This window comes from Pseudomassariella vexata (genome assembly GCF_002105095.1).
Source record: "Pseudomassariella vexata strain CBS 129021 chromosome Unknown BCR38scaffold_8, whole genome shotgun sequence".
NCBI lineage: Eukaryota > Fungi > Ascomycota > Sordariomycetes > Amphisphaeriales > Pseudomassariaceae > Pseudomassariella > Pseudomassariella vexata.
The window spans coordinates 1899775-1915962 of NW_024467963.1; the positions used below are offsets into that span (position 1 = coordinate 1899775).

At 50.1% G+C, this 16188-nt stretch overlaps 5 protein-coding genes across 5 annotated transcripts; 2 read left to right on the top strand and 3 right to left on the bottom strand.

The window, feature by feature from the left end:
* Positions 1–1607: 1607 nt before the first annotated feature.
* Positions 1608–4328, top strand: BCR38DRAFT_458585 (extracellular glycosyl hydrolase family 78 protein; the record flags this gene model as incomplete). Its single annotated transcript, XM_040862187.1, has 3 exons — positions 1608–2688; positions 2741–3187; positions 3244–4328. 3 exons carry the CDS (start codon positions 1608–1610, stop codon positions 4326–4328), a joined length of 2613 nt encoding a protein of 870 aa, XP_040715114.1.
* Positions 4329–5492: 1164 nt separating this feature from the next.
* Positions 5493–5942, bottom strand: BCR38DRAFT_486198 (uncharacterized protein; the record flags this gene model as incomplete). Its single annotated transcript, XM_040863998.1, has 3 exons — positions 5493–5596; positions 5673–5732; positions 5819–5942. 3 exons carry the CDS (start codon positions 5940–5942, stop codon positions 5493–5495), a joined length of 288 nt encoding a protein of 95 aa, XP_040715115.1.
* A 1155-nt stretch (positions 5943–7097) lies between these two features.
* On the bottom strand, positions 7098–9083 carry BCR38DRAFT_486199 (major facilitator superfamily domain-containing protein; the record flags this gene model as incomplete). Its single annotated transcript, XM_040863999.1, has 7 exons — positions 7098–7746; positions 7886–8102; positions 8181–8351; positions 8408–8522; positions 8584–8678; positions 8792–8856; positions 8941–9083. The coding sequence occupies 7 exons, from the start codon at positions 9081–9083 to the stop codon at positions 7098–7100; spliced, it is 1455 nt and encodes a 484-aa protein (XP_040715116.1).
* Positions 9084–9835: 752 nt separating this feature from the next.
* On the top strand, positions 9836–10996 carry BCR38DRAFT_345154 (putative D-mandelate dehydrogenase; the record flags this gene model as incomplete). The annotated part of the gene is made up of 2 exons (XM_040856160.1): positions 9836–10157; positions 10236–10996. The coding sequence occupies 2 exons, from the start codon at positions 9836–9838 to the stop codon at positions 10994–10996; spliced, it is 1083 nt and encodes a 360-aa protein (XP_040715117.1).
* Positions 10997–13370: 2374 nt separating this feature from the next.
* BCR38DRAFT_228726 (alpha-1,2 mannosyltransferase KTR1) lies at positions 13371–15376 on the bottom strand. The gene is made up of 2 exons (XM_040854301.1): positions 13881–15376; positions 13371–13830 (listed from the first exon to the last, which is right to left on the bottom strand). The coding sequence occupies exons 1-2, from the start codon at positions 15066–15068 to the stop codon at positions 13489–13491; spliced, it is 1530 nt and encodes a 509-aa protein (XP_040715118.1). The 5' UTR covers positions 15069–15376; the 3' UTR covers positions 13371–13488.
* Positions 15377–16188: the final 812 nt, after the last annotated feature.

The following is a 16188-nucleotide window of genomic DNA, read 5'->3' on the forward strand; positions in this document are numbered from 1 at the left end:
AGTGGGGTTTGTATTTATAGATTGTATAGAAAGAGCTATACCGGATGGTATAGCGAGATAGCCTTCGATTATTATTATTTTGACTACTATGATAAATATCAGAATCAAAGTATCTGCATCAAATTTGAGACCCTGATCATTCCCAGTGAAATATGTTGTTGACAATATAGTTCCTGACGAGTATTCCCCAGGAAAGGGTTCTCCTTGGTCTCCTATTGACACCGTGTCCGTGTTGATAATTCTCCTGAGAATAAGACTCACTAAACAAGCGACTGACTGTCATAGATGCAATCCATTCATTTAAACGCCATGGCATGTATACATCAGCTCATTCGCAGCCTTTAACGAGCCTAAAAGAGCACCTGGCTGCTCGACTACTGACTTCGAACGTCAGTCTTGCAGGGAATATTTCCGTTTCAAGGCTCTACTACAGGCACGTTAGCTTCATCTGAGTGATAGGAAAGTTTACTCAATAAGGCTATTCTGCCGATGATTCAAGTCCTCCTCAGATGGTGAGGCTCACCACCACCCCATCTTCCTTCCCGGGATATCGATCAAATAGTGACTCGCACCTCTATACGACTCTCGTCATGAGTCAGTGATTTCATCCTATGGTAGAGAGATACTTTGTTAACGTGACTGAGCTGTGAGAATTGCGAGAGTAAATTACTCCAAAATATTTGCGCTGAAGGGCTCATCTATCCTAGTTTGATCCAATCCTGACCTCCCGAGTTGGGAAATTTCGAAAACCGCCATAGCCTCCCCATACGTCCCCGAATTTGTCAGATCTCGGAATCACTATACAGATCCTTAAAATTATTGATTCTGAATCTTCACCCAGTTCATATATGTGCCTTTTGAATCCTTTCTGTTCTGCCCCTCCTAATCCAGAGTCCCGACAACACCAGCCGCATTGACTGCCGCCAATGTGACACAGCATCCATACCCAGCACCTCGGAAATCCCGAAAACCAGTGATAAACTCCACTTCCGGCCATACATTAGTCTGACCCTTCCTCATTGGCTCCAGTTCTCATCGTGACCCGAATACCTGCCCCGGACATCGGCATGCGGGCCTTGGCATGCGGAGAACGACATCCTCTTGGTGATATTTCGTCCTGAAAGAACTGGAGTGAAGATGGAGGTCGGGTTTGGGGAACTTGCATACATTTGCGGGGGTTGCAGCACTCTAGATCCCTCGGCAGTACGATTTCGTTGCTCTTTGAAGAAAACAAGAAGGGAGTCGGCATTGTGAACGTCATATGCACTACTAGACGGACCCTCGATGCTGCTCCCCCGCAACTAGATGGGTGCCTTGCAAAATCAACAGGCTTGAGAGGATCGCGACCGGCAACATACACCCACCCTAAGTGCTGATTTGACGACGGGGTCGTGATCTGCATAGGGTCCATCATTTCGTTCGGTGTTTTCCTGACCGACCAACCCTGAGAAAAATGAAAAAGGGAAAGTCTGTGAGATCACTAGCCTGAATAAATGGTCGTGGTTTATACCATGACTCGCAAGGAAGAAAATGGCGGTAGTGGTTCTGTATTCAGCAGGACCGCAGACCAGATCCAGACACCCGAATCTGAGCCACCTGAACCTGCAATGGCAGTATCAGTCTCTCACGTCTCGTTCGAACACCATGCTAGCGCCCTGGGAATAGGGGAGACCGAGCCTCGAATCTCATGGCGATTTGACGGTAATGCGCCCAACTGGACCCAGAGCGGGTATAGCATCGAGGTATCCCGGGGCGCAAAAGCCGAGCCAGAGCTATTCGACTTCAACTCATCCGACTCGGTTCTTGTGCCTTGGCCGACCGTCTCTCTAGCATCTGCCGAAGCAGCCACTATCAGGATCCGGGCGTATGGCGCGGGCGATTCACCGCCTACAGATTGGTCCGATGCTTTCACCGTAGAAACCGGCCTGCTAAACGAGGAGGTGTGGGAAGGAGCCATGATGATAGCCGCCGACAAGGAGACGGAAAAGGATGCCCCTCATCAGCCGGTACTGCTCCGAAAGGAGTTCCCTGTTGAGGAAGGTATCGGATCCGTGCGGCTTTACATCACTTCCTACGGCTTGTACGAGGCGTACATCAACGGCAAAAGGGTTGGCAACGCAGTCCTGGCTCCAGGCTGGCAGTCATATGATCATCGGCTTGTGTATGATACCTACGATGTCACTCATCTCCTTGACACTGGGACGAACGCGATTGGCATCCAAGTTGGCGAGGGTTGGTACTCTTCGCGCCTGGGATGGAATGGGGGCGATAGAAATATCTGGGGAGATACGCTTGGTGCGATGGCATTGCTGGTCATCAAGAGCGCCGACGGGACGAAGCAGACTGTGTCTACCGATTTGAGCTGGCAATCTGGGATAGGAGCGATCCTCACGTCTGAGATCTATGATGGTGAAAATTATGACGCAAGACTTGAGCAGCCAGGCTGGGCTACCACTGAATTTGACCCTTCAGATTGGATTGGGGTCAAGAAACTCGAAGCGCCATACAAACGACTTGTTGCTCCAGATGGCCCCCCTATTCGTCGAATGGAAGAAGTCGAATTGCAAGAGATATTCACGAGCGCTTCCGGGAAGACGATTCTGGATTTTGGACAGAATTTGGTTGGTTGGCTTCGATTGAAAGTGGATGGACCGGAAGGACAGTCAATCCGTATGGTACACACTGAAGGTAAGTGTGATTCATCGTCAATACTGATGGAGAAGGCTAATGTGACCGTCAGTCCTCGAGAACGGCGAAGTGGCCACTCGGCCCCTGAGAAACGCCACGCAGACAGACACCCTGACCCTCGCGGGCAAAGGGGTCCAGACCTGGGAGCCTGCCTTCACATATCACGGGTTCAGATACGTCCAGGTCGACGGGTGGCCCACGGACAGCACACCACTAGACAATAATGCTGTCACTGCCATTGTGGTACATTCCGACATGCAAGAAACTGGCTCCTTCGAGTGCTCCAATGCATTGCTGAACAAGCTGCATCAGAACGTGAGATGGTCGATGAAGGGGAACTTCATGAGCATCCCGACCGACTGTCCCCAGCGAGACGAAAGACTTGGCTGGACCGGAGATGCGCATGCCTTTTCCCCGACCGCGAATTTCCTCTATGACACATCAGGCTTCTGGAGGGGTTGGATGAAAGATGTTTCATCGGAGCAAATGGCGAACCAAAGTCAGCCCCCCCAAACCCCCCATAAGCAAGTCTTGTAATCTGCTAACAATAACCAGGCATACCGCCGGTAATCGTTCCAGTGATCCCCGTCGTCTCATCCGGAGGGACAACGCCAACGGCAGTCTGGGGTGACGTCGTAGTCGCCAACCCCTGGAACGCCTACATCGCCTCGGGCGACCTCATCGTTTTGCGTGAACAGTACAAGGGTGCCAAAGCATGGCTAGACACTGGAATTCCACGGAGCGAAGTCGGGTTGTGGAATCACTCGTACTACCAGTACGGTGACTGGCTTGACCCCCTTTCACCACCTGATGATCCCGGTAATGCAACCACGAGCAGCTCCCTGGTGTCTGATGCCTACCTCGTCTACGTGACCAACCTCGTCGCGAAGATGGCGTCCGCTCTGGGCCTCAAGGACGATGCAGTGTACTATAGCGACTGGGCGGCGAAGATCAAAACCGCGTTCGGCAATGCCTGGATCAGCGCAGATGGCATGGTAGCCAACGAGACACAAACAGGCCTCACACTCCCATTATTCTTCGATCTCTTTGCCAACGATGATCATTCTGCCGCAGCAGCCGAGCGGCTCCAGAAAATCATCGCGGATAATGAATACCTTGTCGGCACAGGGTTCGCCGGTACCCATCTCCTCGGACTTACACTAACCAATTACAACCTAACCTCAACCTTCTACCGCATGATCCTGCAAACGACCGTCCCATCATGGTTATACCAAGTCGTCATGAACGGCACGACGACATGGGAGCGCTGGGACAGTATGCTTGCCAACGGGACCGTGAATCCGGGTTCGATGACGTCGTTTAATCATTATGCCTTTGGTTCTGTCGCAAATTGGATTCATCAGGTTGTGGGAGGACTGGCGCCGGCTGAGCCGGGGTGGAAGACGGCCAAGGTAAATGTAGTGCCGGGTGGGAATATCACCGAGGCGAAGGCGAGTTATTTGAGTCCGTACGGGACGGTGTCGACGGATTGGAAGGTGGATCGGCATGGATTTCAGTTGAAACTAGTAGTGCCGCCAAATATGCATGCTGATGTCACGCTGCCGGGGAGTGAGAAAGTGAAGAGGGTTGGGAGTGGGAGGCATGAGTTTAGTATCCCGGGGTACAGAATGGAGGGCTGAGAAACAATGCCTATAGTGGGGTTGGAGGCATCGAACCCCCTGAGCCTCCGGTCTACATGTACTTGGAAAAGCACCTACCATCTTGAGCCTCTCTGCTGGGTATTTATCCTGATTATCTTAGCTTCCCAGCATCTTGATTCTCGACGAAGATTTGGGAAGCAGTCCTGCACTCTTGGATTATCAGATATTCGAAACGATCCTGGGGCAAATCATAGTGATATTAGCGAGCGTTGACTTTCAAGACCGAGAAGTGGTTGAGGTATTTGAAAGTTTCAAGGTTGAGATGTCTGAAGGGGAAGTAGTCCAGGTGAAGGGGACCAAGGGGAATTACAACATTTCAAGGGTCATGAGGATGGCCAGAGGTCATACTATGAGATGGAAGGACTAATCGAAGGTCCAAGCCATGGAGACTAACCACCATGATGTTGTTGATGAGCAGAGATGTTAGACTTCCAGAGTAGTCCTGCTATGCAGTTCTACGCGCTATCAGATACCGAATCCATGAAGGACGATTTACACCTAAAAAGGGGCAGGCTGTCAGAAACGCAGCGTTCATTCAGGCTTAATAGGAACTACAAGGTGCGCGATCAAGAGACGGAAAAGGATTCGGATGGAGAAATTCATGTAAATAAGACGATACTTCTCGCACCATATCTAGAAGATGACCCAACAATACGTTATACGAACCAAAGTCAGACCCTCAAGTAGCCATTTTCAAGTGAATCGAATCGTTAGGCATGTGTCCGGACAAATATGGTGATTAGGTAATAGTTAGAGTTGTTGTTAGACCAGCGGGATCGTGGTGCGAACCGCAGCAACGACGATTCGAGTAATCAACGCAATGTTAGCTCATCTTTGAATTGACGCCTCTGCAAGATTAAACCTAACAGAGGGACACAAGTGGTTTCCAGGCAATTCAACCCCAGAGCTTCCATCTACGTGCACTAGTTCTCCTCCTCGCAGTGGTAGGAGCTAATCCGGTTACTTAGCTCCTTGGGAAGCTCGGTCATTGTTTGCTCCTCGCTGATGATTTGCTTGCAGCCTAGATCACTGTTTTTTGGAAAAACAAAAGTGGTTAACACGCAAACTACATATAAAACCATAGCGAAAGCATGCAAAGAAAAGGGAACCCGGGACAGGAGGGGGGAGGAGCTCAGAAGGGTCTTAGGGGGAAGAAGGAAAAGGCACATACTCGTAGAAAACGCAGTACCAACCCTCGCTGACCTTCCACGACGTGGCAAGGTTCATGAACGTGTGTACCAGCGAGTCTACGGGGATCACATCAGTTGTCAGCTTACACTGTGTTTGGCTGGCCAAGTGAGCCAGTGTTATGGGATCACATACCGCAGCGGGTGGCCACTTCAATATTGTAAGAAGAACCTTGGAACTGAGAGGCATCCCACACTGTGATGACGAGCAATAGTGAGTAAAAGGTTCGTTCTTGGATTCGTGAAACGTTTTGTTCAGATTCATCATGGGCTTGGACTTACAGGTGGCGATGCGGGTCTCTCTGGTGTTGTTGGCGGGAACACTGGCGTTATTGGCGGGAATACTGGCGTAGGGAGCAGCGCTGGTGAGGGCGGCGAAGCCCAGCATAGTGGAGAGGAACTTCATCTTAGGTGATATGATAACGATGTGGTGGTTTGACTTGGCGTGGTTTTTGATATTTAAGGATTGGGATGGAGAAGATGATCGCTGTAAGGAAATAGAGTGGGTTTTATACACAGAAGGGTATCTCGTCAAAGATATTGATTTCGATAACGTTGAGAGGGAATGGTGTCTGCAGGGTCATCAAGGTCGTGATGCATGACATAGTAAGTTTAAGAAAAGCAAGAGGTATATTTGATAATTGCTTCACCTCTGCGACGATGCAGGCTGGTTACATCATAACTCTCATGGCAGACCTGGCCATATTGGCTACTGAGATGCAAGAAAACCACAAATACCTCACATGCTCGACACAAAATGACGGAATCAATTTGGAAAGTATAGCAAGCCGAGTTTACCATTGCCTAATTTCTTCCTGACTCCTTGTCATATTGCCTCTTTATGGGCAATTGCATGTACGTCTTTGCGTTTCGGTCAGGGAGTCGTCAATTCGCATCGTACTTTTCACATGATACAGTAGACCCCAGGCATGAACAGTTAACATCTCGGTTTAATCAGTTTCAATCATGAACCATTGAGGAGGCTAAACCGCCTTCAACCAAACTACTTGCAGTAATTCTGAAGAAATATCGGCCCGCAAAGTGAATAATCGCACTTCAGCATGAACGTTGTTGGAAAAAGAAAAGGGCGGTACGACGTTCAAATATATACATGTCTTGATGCCTAGCAGCCACTTATTTGCTTCTCTTCTTCTAGAAGCAGAAAATTTCGGCTTGCAAGTGTACCGCAAAGTCGTGAAGTTTGTGTGGACTACATACCTTAATCCGTTGTTCTTATCTCACTTATTCTGAAGCTTGACGTAACTCTGCCCCGTGTCTCTTGGTACGGCTTATCATCCAGGAAGCTTGTTCGGCACGTAAATGCGTACTATCTTCAAATGGGAAACCGCTCAAGAATGCGAGAAGGTTTCAACTGGTAACCGTCATTTGAACAAGAAGAGGCCCGAGTTAGGGGGCACAATGTATTCTAGTGACATGTTCAACCAGCGATTTCGCCACTCTATCATGATTAGATTCGCGGCAACGGCAATCTCGTCCCTGAATTTGAATATAACTGATCAAATATAATAACACTCTTCGTAGCATTACACGCGATGCTTGTCTACAGAGTAAACCTATAATCCGGATGACAGTGCCACCTCTCCGCTAACATCTTCGTCCGACTCCCCGCCGCCGTCCCCTCGATGTTCAGATCCTCCTCTGCCGCCCTGTCCAACTTCCCATTCCTCCACTTCAAATAGAATTTCAAAACAGTCGCAACGAAAACACACGCCCCGCAAAACGCCACATTCGCCACGTTCGCCTGCCAGTACCTAGGCCCCTGACGCTTCGGATAAAAATAACTCGCATATATGCTCGCGAAATTCGAGAACGCATTAACCACCGCATACGAAACGGCCCTCTTAGACGACGGGCGGGACAGTGTGGTCGAGACCCAGGATAAGATACACCCGAAGGACCCGTACACCGACATCATGAGGAAAGTAGAGATGTACCGGGCCGCAGCGTTCATGGTGGAGGCTGATACGACGAAGCCCACGCTGCAGAATATTTGAGGCCAGACGACATGCAGCCAGCGCTCGCGGGTGCGGTCGCTGTGCCACGAGTTGGTTATGCCGAGGATGGCGGCGAATACGAATGGTGGGGCGGAGAGGAGCAGAGTTTCGCGCTGGGAGTAGCCGAGTGTCGCTACGATGGTGGGGAAGAAGTTTATGAAGGAGGCGGCGGTGTTGAGGCCGAGTTGCATGAACCTGTATAAATTTTATTGGTATAGCTCTACTCCTTTAACAAACTCCTTCGACGAATAACTATGTTTGGGGGTAAGTCACTCCTTGTAGAACTGGCCAGTCCAAAAGCACGACACGGAAGAAGATTCAGGGGTGCACGTACCAGATCAAGTAAAGGGCCGGATCAGTAAAAGCCATTTTAAGGCCGACCATGGCCGGTGTCTCGGCTCGATCATCTTCTTCGTTAGCTTCTTCGGCGATACGGAGGATGGCAAGGATGCGTTCTTCAGGGCTGAGGAAGGACGTGGTGGATGGATAGTCAGGGATGACGAAGCTAGTCAGGATGGCCACCGGTATTGTGGCTGCACCTTCGATGATGACTACCCGAAAGTTTGGAATTAGTTAATCTGAGCCCATGGATCAGTGTCATTTGGTTTTTCCAGATAAGAAAGACTTACACAGCCATCGCCAAGCGGCAAGACCGGCCTTTCCTTCCATGCCCCCCATGATGGCACTACCCAGGAGCCCGCCAAAGGCCCCTGACATTTGACCTGCGGCGTAGAGAACCGAGATACGCGCGGCAAGTTCCTTTTTTGTGTACCAAGAGCTGAAGAGGAAGAGGGCACCAGCTAGGATATCTGTGAATAGACTAATAGAGACTCAGCGGATATGGCGAAGTGCTTACGGAAGAAGGGAGCCTCGACGAAACCCAATACGAAACGAAGGGCTACCAATCCACCATAACTTTGCACTCCTCCGGTAGAAGCGCTTACAACGGCCCAGCAGCACATGACGGTGGGCTAGTACGGTGACAGCTGGTCAATACGGAGTGGTATGTCAGCATCTTGAAAGTCTACTGACCAGGAATATGGATGGTCGCATTTTGTTGAGAATCATATTGGTCGGAATCTGAGTGAGAATATATCCCACGAAGAATATGCTAATGACAGTGTTGTCTGTCAAACACTCGTTATCAGTGGTCGCGCGAGGGTCGGGCAAGTTTCATGTTTCCACTCGAAATTTCCAAGATACATAGACAAAACGCCAAGAATATTCAACAGTTGCTCACATTGTGTGTCGACTAGCCCAATGTCCTCTTCGAGACTGCCGAGCCGTGCGGTGGCAATGTTGTTTCTGTCGAGGTAGTTCAAGACATCTGAGTAGAGTCAGCACAGCAGGTCTGAGGAGTTCTAGGTAGAGGCAGTCATGCAAATTAACATCATGAGAGGCATCATGCGAATGTCGATCTTGCGCAAGAGTGCCTTCTCTTTGTGTACCCGGTCCTCGATAACCACAGCGCCATTCACAACTTTGAGGTCTGCACCGGCTGTCTCAAGATGCAGATGCTGCACCTCGTCCATTCTGGAAGGCGTGGCCACCTTCACTGTCGTCATTCTTAAGATGTTAATCAACTCAGATCTAGGAGAACAGGGTGTGGAAGAATTTCTTGAAGAGGTGGTGGTGGTGGTGTGGTGGTGACAGTGTCGCACAAGCTGCGGCGGCATATATAGCCTCTTATATGAGTTTCCTTATTTATGGCGCAGTTCTGTTTATTACGATGAACATGTAAATGTAAGCACCCAAATACACCGGAGAACTGGGGTAATACCCCAGGTTTTCCAAGCTGATGTGTTAGGGCAGGTCCTAAAACAGAGTTGATCGACATCGTAATCCGGGGTGGCATCCTCTCACGATTATACGTCGGACTTCGTCCCGGGACTTTTCAAGCAACCAGTAGCCGATCCGACGAGCGGTAATCAGTGTCCCTGACACTGCATTGCCGATCGAGACGGTCGGAAAAGAGGCACTAGCTTGCTCTCTACCAGGTTCTTCGAATCTCGGGGTGCGGGGATAACCATCGTGAGGGGAACTCGACAAATTACTTTAACTTATGGCATATAATATGGTTCTAGTGGCCAAGGTTCATGCGGCGCCGGCATACCGCTTTTGTATGACGCGCGACTAAATAGCTGGGCGTCGGGTCATAGTCGGAGTCTATGCCGGCATGTACAGTTGAAATATCGACATATAGACAACCCATATAGAAAACCCATACCAGAACTGATGACCCCAATCCAAGAGCAACCATTCCATAATCGTTTTACTATACACCATGCCATCAGCCACAAAACCTACAGTCCTCCACATTGGGGACCCCATCAAACACAACCATGAGATATACAGGCGCTTCTCTTCAGAATTCACCGTCATTCGTCCCTCAGTCGAGGAACGGCAAAGAGTAGCTTTTCTACGAGCCTTGAAGGAAAATAAATGGGGCAACTTCGATGCAGTCTTTCGCCCCTTCTGGAACACAGGTGGTGAAATGGGACGCTGGGATCAGGAACTGATCCCACTTCTGCCCCCATCTGTCAAAATCTACGCCAGCGCCGGCGCCGGATACGACTGGGCAGATGTTGATATCATGGCGGAGCATGGTGAGCTTTCCCACCCGTCCCAATATTCCAGAGTTCAACAGTCTCAAGCTGTTGAACGAGGCATTGATATGAAGCCAGGAATCCTCTACTGCAACGGCGCCGCGGCCTCCTCCGAAGCCGTAGCCGACATGGCCCTTTTCCACATCCTCTCAGTCTTCCGGAATCTAACATGGTCCCATCTCGCCGCCCGCTCCGGAGATCCGGCCCAGTGGACCGACGCCCACAAGCACGCCACCATGACCGCGCACAATCCGCGGGGCCACACCCTGGGCGTCATCGGTTTGGGAAATATTGGCCTCACCATCGCCCAAAAGGCCCGTGCTGCTTTCGGCATGGAGATTTTGTATCATGACGTCGTGCGGAAACCTGCTGCTGAGCTAGACGAGGGGAAGAACGGAGCTGGTGGTGGAGTAGGCGCCGTCTACATCCCCACCCTCGATGAACTGCTCAGCAAGGCAGACTGCGTAGTCCTCGCCACGCCATTCGGGGGCAAGGTGTTGATCGACCGGGAACGACTAATGAAATTCAAGAAAGGGGCTCGATTCGTGAACATAGCCCGGGGCGCGCTGGTAGACGAGGATGCGCTGGTGGAAGTATTGCAGAGCGGGCATATTTTCGCCGCGGGGTTGGATGTGTTTCAGCATGAGCCGAGGGTGCATCCGGAGTTGTGCAAAATGCGGAATGTCACGCTGACAAGCCATAATGCGGGAGGGGCCATCGAGACGAATTGGGGGTTTGAGAGGTTGGCTATGGAGAATATTGAGGGATTATTGTTGAAGGGGCAGGCATTGACGCCAGTTAATGCGCATTTGATGCAGAGTGGTCGGGGTGGGAAGTGAGACGGTAGTATGTATGACTCTTGGTTGTGCTGTGAGGTTCTGATTTGCAAAGCGGGATGACAGACACCTTCTAGAGGTGAGCTCTATATCCTGTAAAAGCAACTCCAGATAAAAAGTAATGGGAGATGTACCTTAACATAAGGGACAAGGCATAGGCAGCCGATCTCTTTCCTAAAAGCACGCTCGAAATGTGTTGTCAGTCCGAGAAAAGGGGTCGTCGTAACACATTTTACCTGCCTTTAGCTATTCTGTTCACTCAGCCGCGCGCAGCGGAATTAGCAGTGTTTACATTCCGTAAATATTTATGGATTGCAATCACGTAGATTAACTAAGTGATTCTATCATTAAGTCGTGATATAGGACGAAATCTACGTCGGTAGTTAGTATGGATTCTCTACGGCGCTAAGAGATTGAGGATCCTCATTGCTTATTTGTTATTATGAAAAGTTATTATTTCAAGTATGCAAAACAATTAAGCCTTGTATTCTAAATTAATGCTGTTTCGTAGGTAGAGAAATAATGGGTTCAATATCTCCTTCTGGAGGTTTTTCACAACGATATAAGCAGCATCGGAAGGGCAAGAACATCACCCAGATCTTGAATTACAGCAGGGAACTACTGTCACAACTTTCTAAGCTCTATGAAACTATACTCAGAGATCCCAGAAGAACTAATTCAATCACTCAAGTTATAGTGATGGGCTTGCTTTTCGCGCACTCCCTTGCCGCTACCCTGGTTAAGGCTCTTGATGAGCATAAATCCTGAAAATCAATCACATTGGCTCGAGGAGCTCGAAAGTTACCCTGATTTTATTGAGTATGATTTTCAAATGGAGAGGCTGGTATGATCACTCTAGAGGTTTTGCTGAACTCAGATTCGCTCATAAGGATTATCCTCCCGCAAACCCCGATACGTCATACACGAGTCCAAGTTCCTCTTCAGACAATGGAGCAGAAGACAAGCTACGCCAAGCATCGTATTTCTCCAAGATTTTGGATTTTGGTTGGTTCACAGCAACCTACAAAGGTCTCTTCCTGATCCATCAATATGTGAAGGACTACCTAGTGAGAGAGAGGTTTCAGGTCTTGTCTGGTGACTCGCGCAGGAGTAGAGGAAATGAAGGCACATGACTCAATACGGGCGATAGACTTAGATTTATGGGAAGATCACAATGGCCGAGCCATCTATTTCCACATAAAGGCTCCTCTGGATAGGAGAGAAGAGTCAGAATGGGTAGATGACGAAAATCTCACGGTATTGGCATCGGCAAGACCGAAGAAGCAGAGTGCTCCTTGATCAAGGTCCCGTCCTCAAGGAGAGAAAGGGGGCTGATAGACGGCACAAGTCGATCCCAACTCCAGAGACTACCCGGAAATAAGCAGCATGAACATTGGTTCCGATGAAACAGAAAAGGAGATGGTGGAGGTCTTCATTAAGTTGAGAACAAGCCATGGTATAAGTAATGTGGAGACGCAGAATGACTCTAGACGCACTCCTCCCCATCTCGCCAGCCAGCAAATAACATAGAGGTGTTTTGAGACTCACTATTTTCTGACCGCATAGAGCATGGTGTGCCTGATAAGAGAGTGGGAAGAGGGGAGGTCGCCAATATCTGCTGCCACCGAAGTAGGAAAGACCTCCGCCGCTGGGAGTGCTCGTCACAATCAGGAAAGTCGATGATCCATGTTTGCGCAGTGTCCATGGAAAGCTGTCTGTTTGTTACGCAGTTGATATCAAACAAGGCAGAGCGGCGGAGGCTGCGGCTAGGCCCAAGTGCTCAGGGGTTGGCGGGCGCACCTCAGAAAGCGAGTAAGGCCAGAAGCCGCGCATGTGGATGAAGAATCTCCCCAGAATCAGCACGGGCTAATTAATACCCCCTCACGACTCAGTTCCCGCCGAAGATTTGAGGATAAAACTTGACTTCAACGCTGAGACATAGAGCTTCGATGGCTTGCCCACGCCTGTTCGATGGGGAGGCTGGGTTTGCTTCTTCACGGGCAAATAACTCTATTCAAGAATATTATGTACCATTGATATGAACTCCTAAATGTATGTATGCAAACCCTACGTGTCCGACGAGGCAACATTACTTCGACATCATCCGTGCCGAACCTCATATACTCCCCCTTGCAGACCGGTTTGACATGTCCCACACCCATAGCTTCGCTTCCTGTTTCTCTCAACACTGACTGCAGCCTACAACAATTTCGCTTATATCTAGAAAGCGATTTCTGCCTTGATAGCCTTTTTCTCTAACGTACAGGCTCCCACCAGAAACGACGCTATGATGACTAGTAACGAGGTGGATGAGCACTGAATGCTTCAAGCCGGAATTTCCCTGAATTGGAGAGGTAATATGCGGATAAAAGAACGACGAGGAGGAATTTCATGAAGATCCAGGGGGGATATGTGGCTGAAACAATTGAATAAGAGGGGACGTATGCGTGGATTCATGTCTCGTTCTGGTGACATTCACCAAGTCTTCCAACCGTCTATGGGCTGGCCCATCCACCAGCTACGTCGACCCATTCGGCCAAGCAGGACCCTTCCTTGCCCTCGACATCTACAATGTCCGTGTCGCAGCGGCAGCGACACCCAACACCGTTCTCTTTTTCTGCATCCCACTGCTCCCAGTACTCATCTTCTTCCTGTCGCTTCTTTGGGTCGGTGGTTGTCTTCTCCAGGAAGGGTTCGCGGGGAAGCTGGCGGGCCGGCGCGTTGGCAGGGCAATGCTGAATGGTCGTGTGCCGGTAACCGAAATCTCGGAAGTAGTGAATATCGCGAGGTGCAAGGAGCGCACCGGCCGCGAGAGAGTGGATGGGAGCGTCACCCCACTAGCAGAAGATTAGTGATGAACTATACCGCAATAAAATTGGAGACTTACTCTTTCCATCCAAAACCCTCCACTTCGATCCATCATCTCAAAGAAGTCCTCATACTCCTTGCTGCGGAACCAGCTGAGTCGGGCAATCTCAAAGTTTGACCAGAAATGGCACATATTGTATGACTCGCCCTCCATGGCCTCGGGGTCAATCTCAGGCAGGCTGTTGCGACCGGGGTCGCTGCGCAAGATCTCCTCAGGCAAGGGCGGCTTGTAGTTGGGATCGTCTTCTGGCACCTCTTCCTTGGGCTTCTCGATGGGATCCACAAACATTTCCCACAATCCCTGCGAGGAGATGTTCTTCATACGCTTGTATGCAGAAGCATAGCGGAAAATGTTTGGAACAGTCTCGCGAAGTTCCTTGACGGCGATGGTGAAACCATAGGTCTTATTAGCCGCAATCATCTCGAGGAAGGGGTCGTACGTGATGTCACAGAAGTACTTGATCTCGGGCTCCAAGCGCCAGTACCACTCGTATTTGGCAAGGAGCGGGTGCTTGTAGAAGAATCCAGAGTAGAACCGGCACATGGCATGGTAGCTTTCGAGGCCACCATACATGACAGCCGCATCTCCCTGCTTCGCGATGCCTTCCTTGGCGACCTTGGGGTCAATCCACTCAGGGTAACCCCACATCTCTGGACCAACCGTGCCAAACTCGACGGGGGCCGAAGTGTAGTTGCGAATGACATCCTTGAAAGTTTGATTGAACTCGCCATCGTTCAAAAAGACGTACGGATAGTGGTACCAGCGGTTGAAGTGGCGTTCAATCGACTTGACCGACTGGATTACACCATCCAGCTCCTTGTTTCGCGCAAGTACCACGAAGGCAGCATTGGCCTTGGGCTTGGACGTGTCAGGCTCGAGGCAGCCCGTAAAGAACACCTTGTCGTGCTCTTCACTGATCTTTCGGATGGCCGGAGGAGCGCCAGCGGGCATCAGTATCCTGCCTGGCGAGCTTGGGTGTCTGACAAACAGTACCAGCATCAGGATAAGAACGATGCATGGAAACAGGACCACCACTCCCAGCGGCACAGATATGCTAGAGTTGCCCTTCAATCTGAGAGGTCGTCTGAAGAAAGCGAGGCGCGACAGAAACCTATTCGGTCGGGCAGGTCTCGCCTTTTCGTCATCGGTAGGTAGCTGGGGCGCTGAAGTTGGGACGCGCTTGTACGCCCGCCGGAAGAGATCCATATTGATGACAGGATCTCAATCTGTCTGCTCCAAGACGGAGAGAAGGGTGGTGGGTAAAGCAATCGGCAGTGGAGGATGTCGATACGGTAGGAGCAATATTGATGGAATTCGACCAAGATATTTTCCTCACAGCGTCTCGGTGTGTTCAATGTCGATCATGAACCCGACGCGAGGAAATAGGGGAGGGTCGATGAACTAGGTAAGCTGACGACTAATATAAATCACAGAGGTCATCAAAAGTCGACGTCGTAAGGCCCCTTTTTTTTCTCCAAATGTGTTCCACTCTCTACCCGGTTTATTGAGTTGGCAGAGTCGGCGGTCGAGCAGTAGCGAGCGGCAGGGGAAGTCGGGCCCCTTGAAAAGGTGGCAAAACCAGTAGGCTGCGATGGATAGATCGGTAATGGTAGGCACCTGCCGTGCTGAATGACCGATACGCGTTAGAATCTTGGCATTGGGAGGGCTAATGGGTCGGGATCTGATGGACTTTTGTTGATTGCCGGCCAAACAAAGGTTATTGACTGACAAGCGCCAGTGAACTGGATGCTCCGGTAAAAGATGAAGAAGCTACGGAGCTGCTAGTAATGCGTAGGGGAAAGGGCTGGGAGCGGAAAGGAAAATTATGGCTGCTCAGGAGCGAAGTTTGGGTGTTGGGTTTGCGGGTGATAGTGAAATTGGCCGTCAGCTTTCGCTAGCGACCTCGGGCCAATTGAACACCGCTGTCCTCTTGGTGGGCGAAACAGGAGGCAGGAACCTTGGAAGCGGCTGAGTCCCAGCCGGGTGGAGACTTTTCGCGAAAATGTTTTGCCGATCGAGGCTTGTGATGAGGCTAAAATTGGAAAAAGCTTCAATTGGGGCCTAGGGGAATTTTTGGGTTGGGACCTGTCTGGATAGAGATTGGATGACAGACAACAATCCGTTAAAGCACTTGCGCATTCGTCTGAACATCGCTCACTCTTCAATCAGATTGCCACGATGTTTCGTCTCAAACTTGCATCTAGATTTGGTGCCTTCTCAAACCTGCCTTTCACGAGAAACGCCGGGCTAGCGTCTGCTAACTACCGTTGTTGATCTTAACACATACTTAGTACTCCATATTCCCCGGACTGAGCTCTGCAACGTT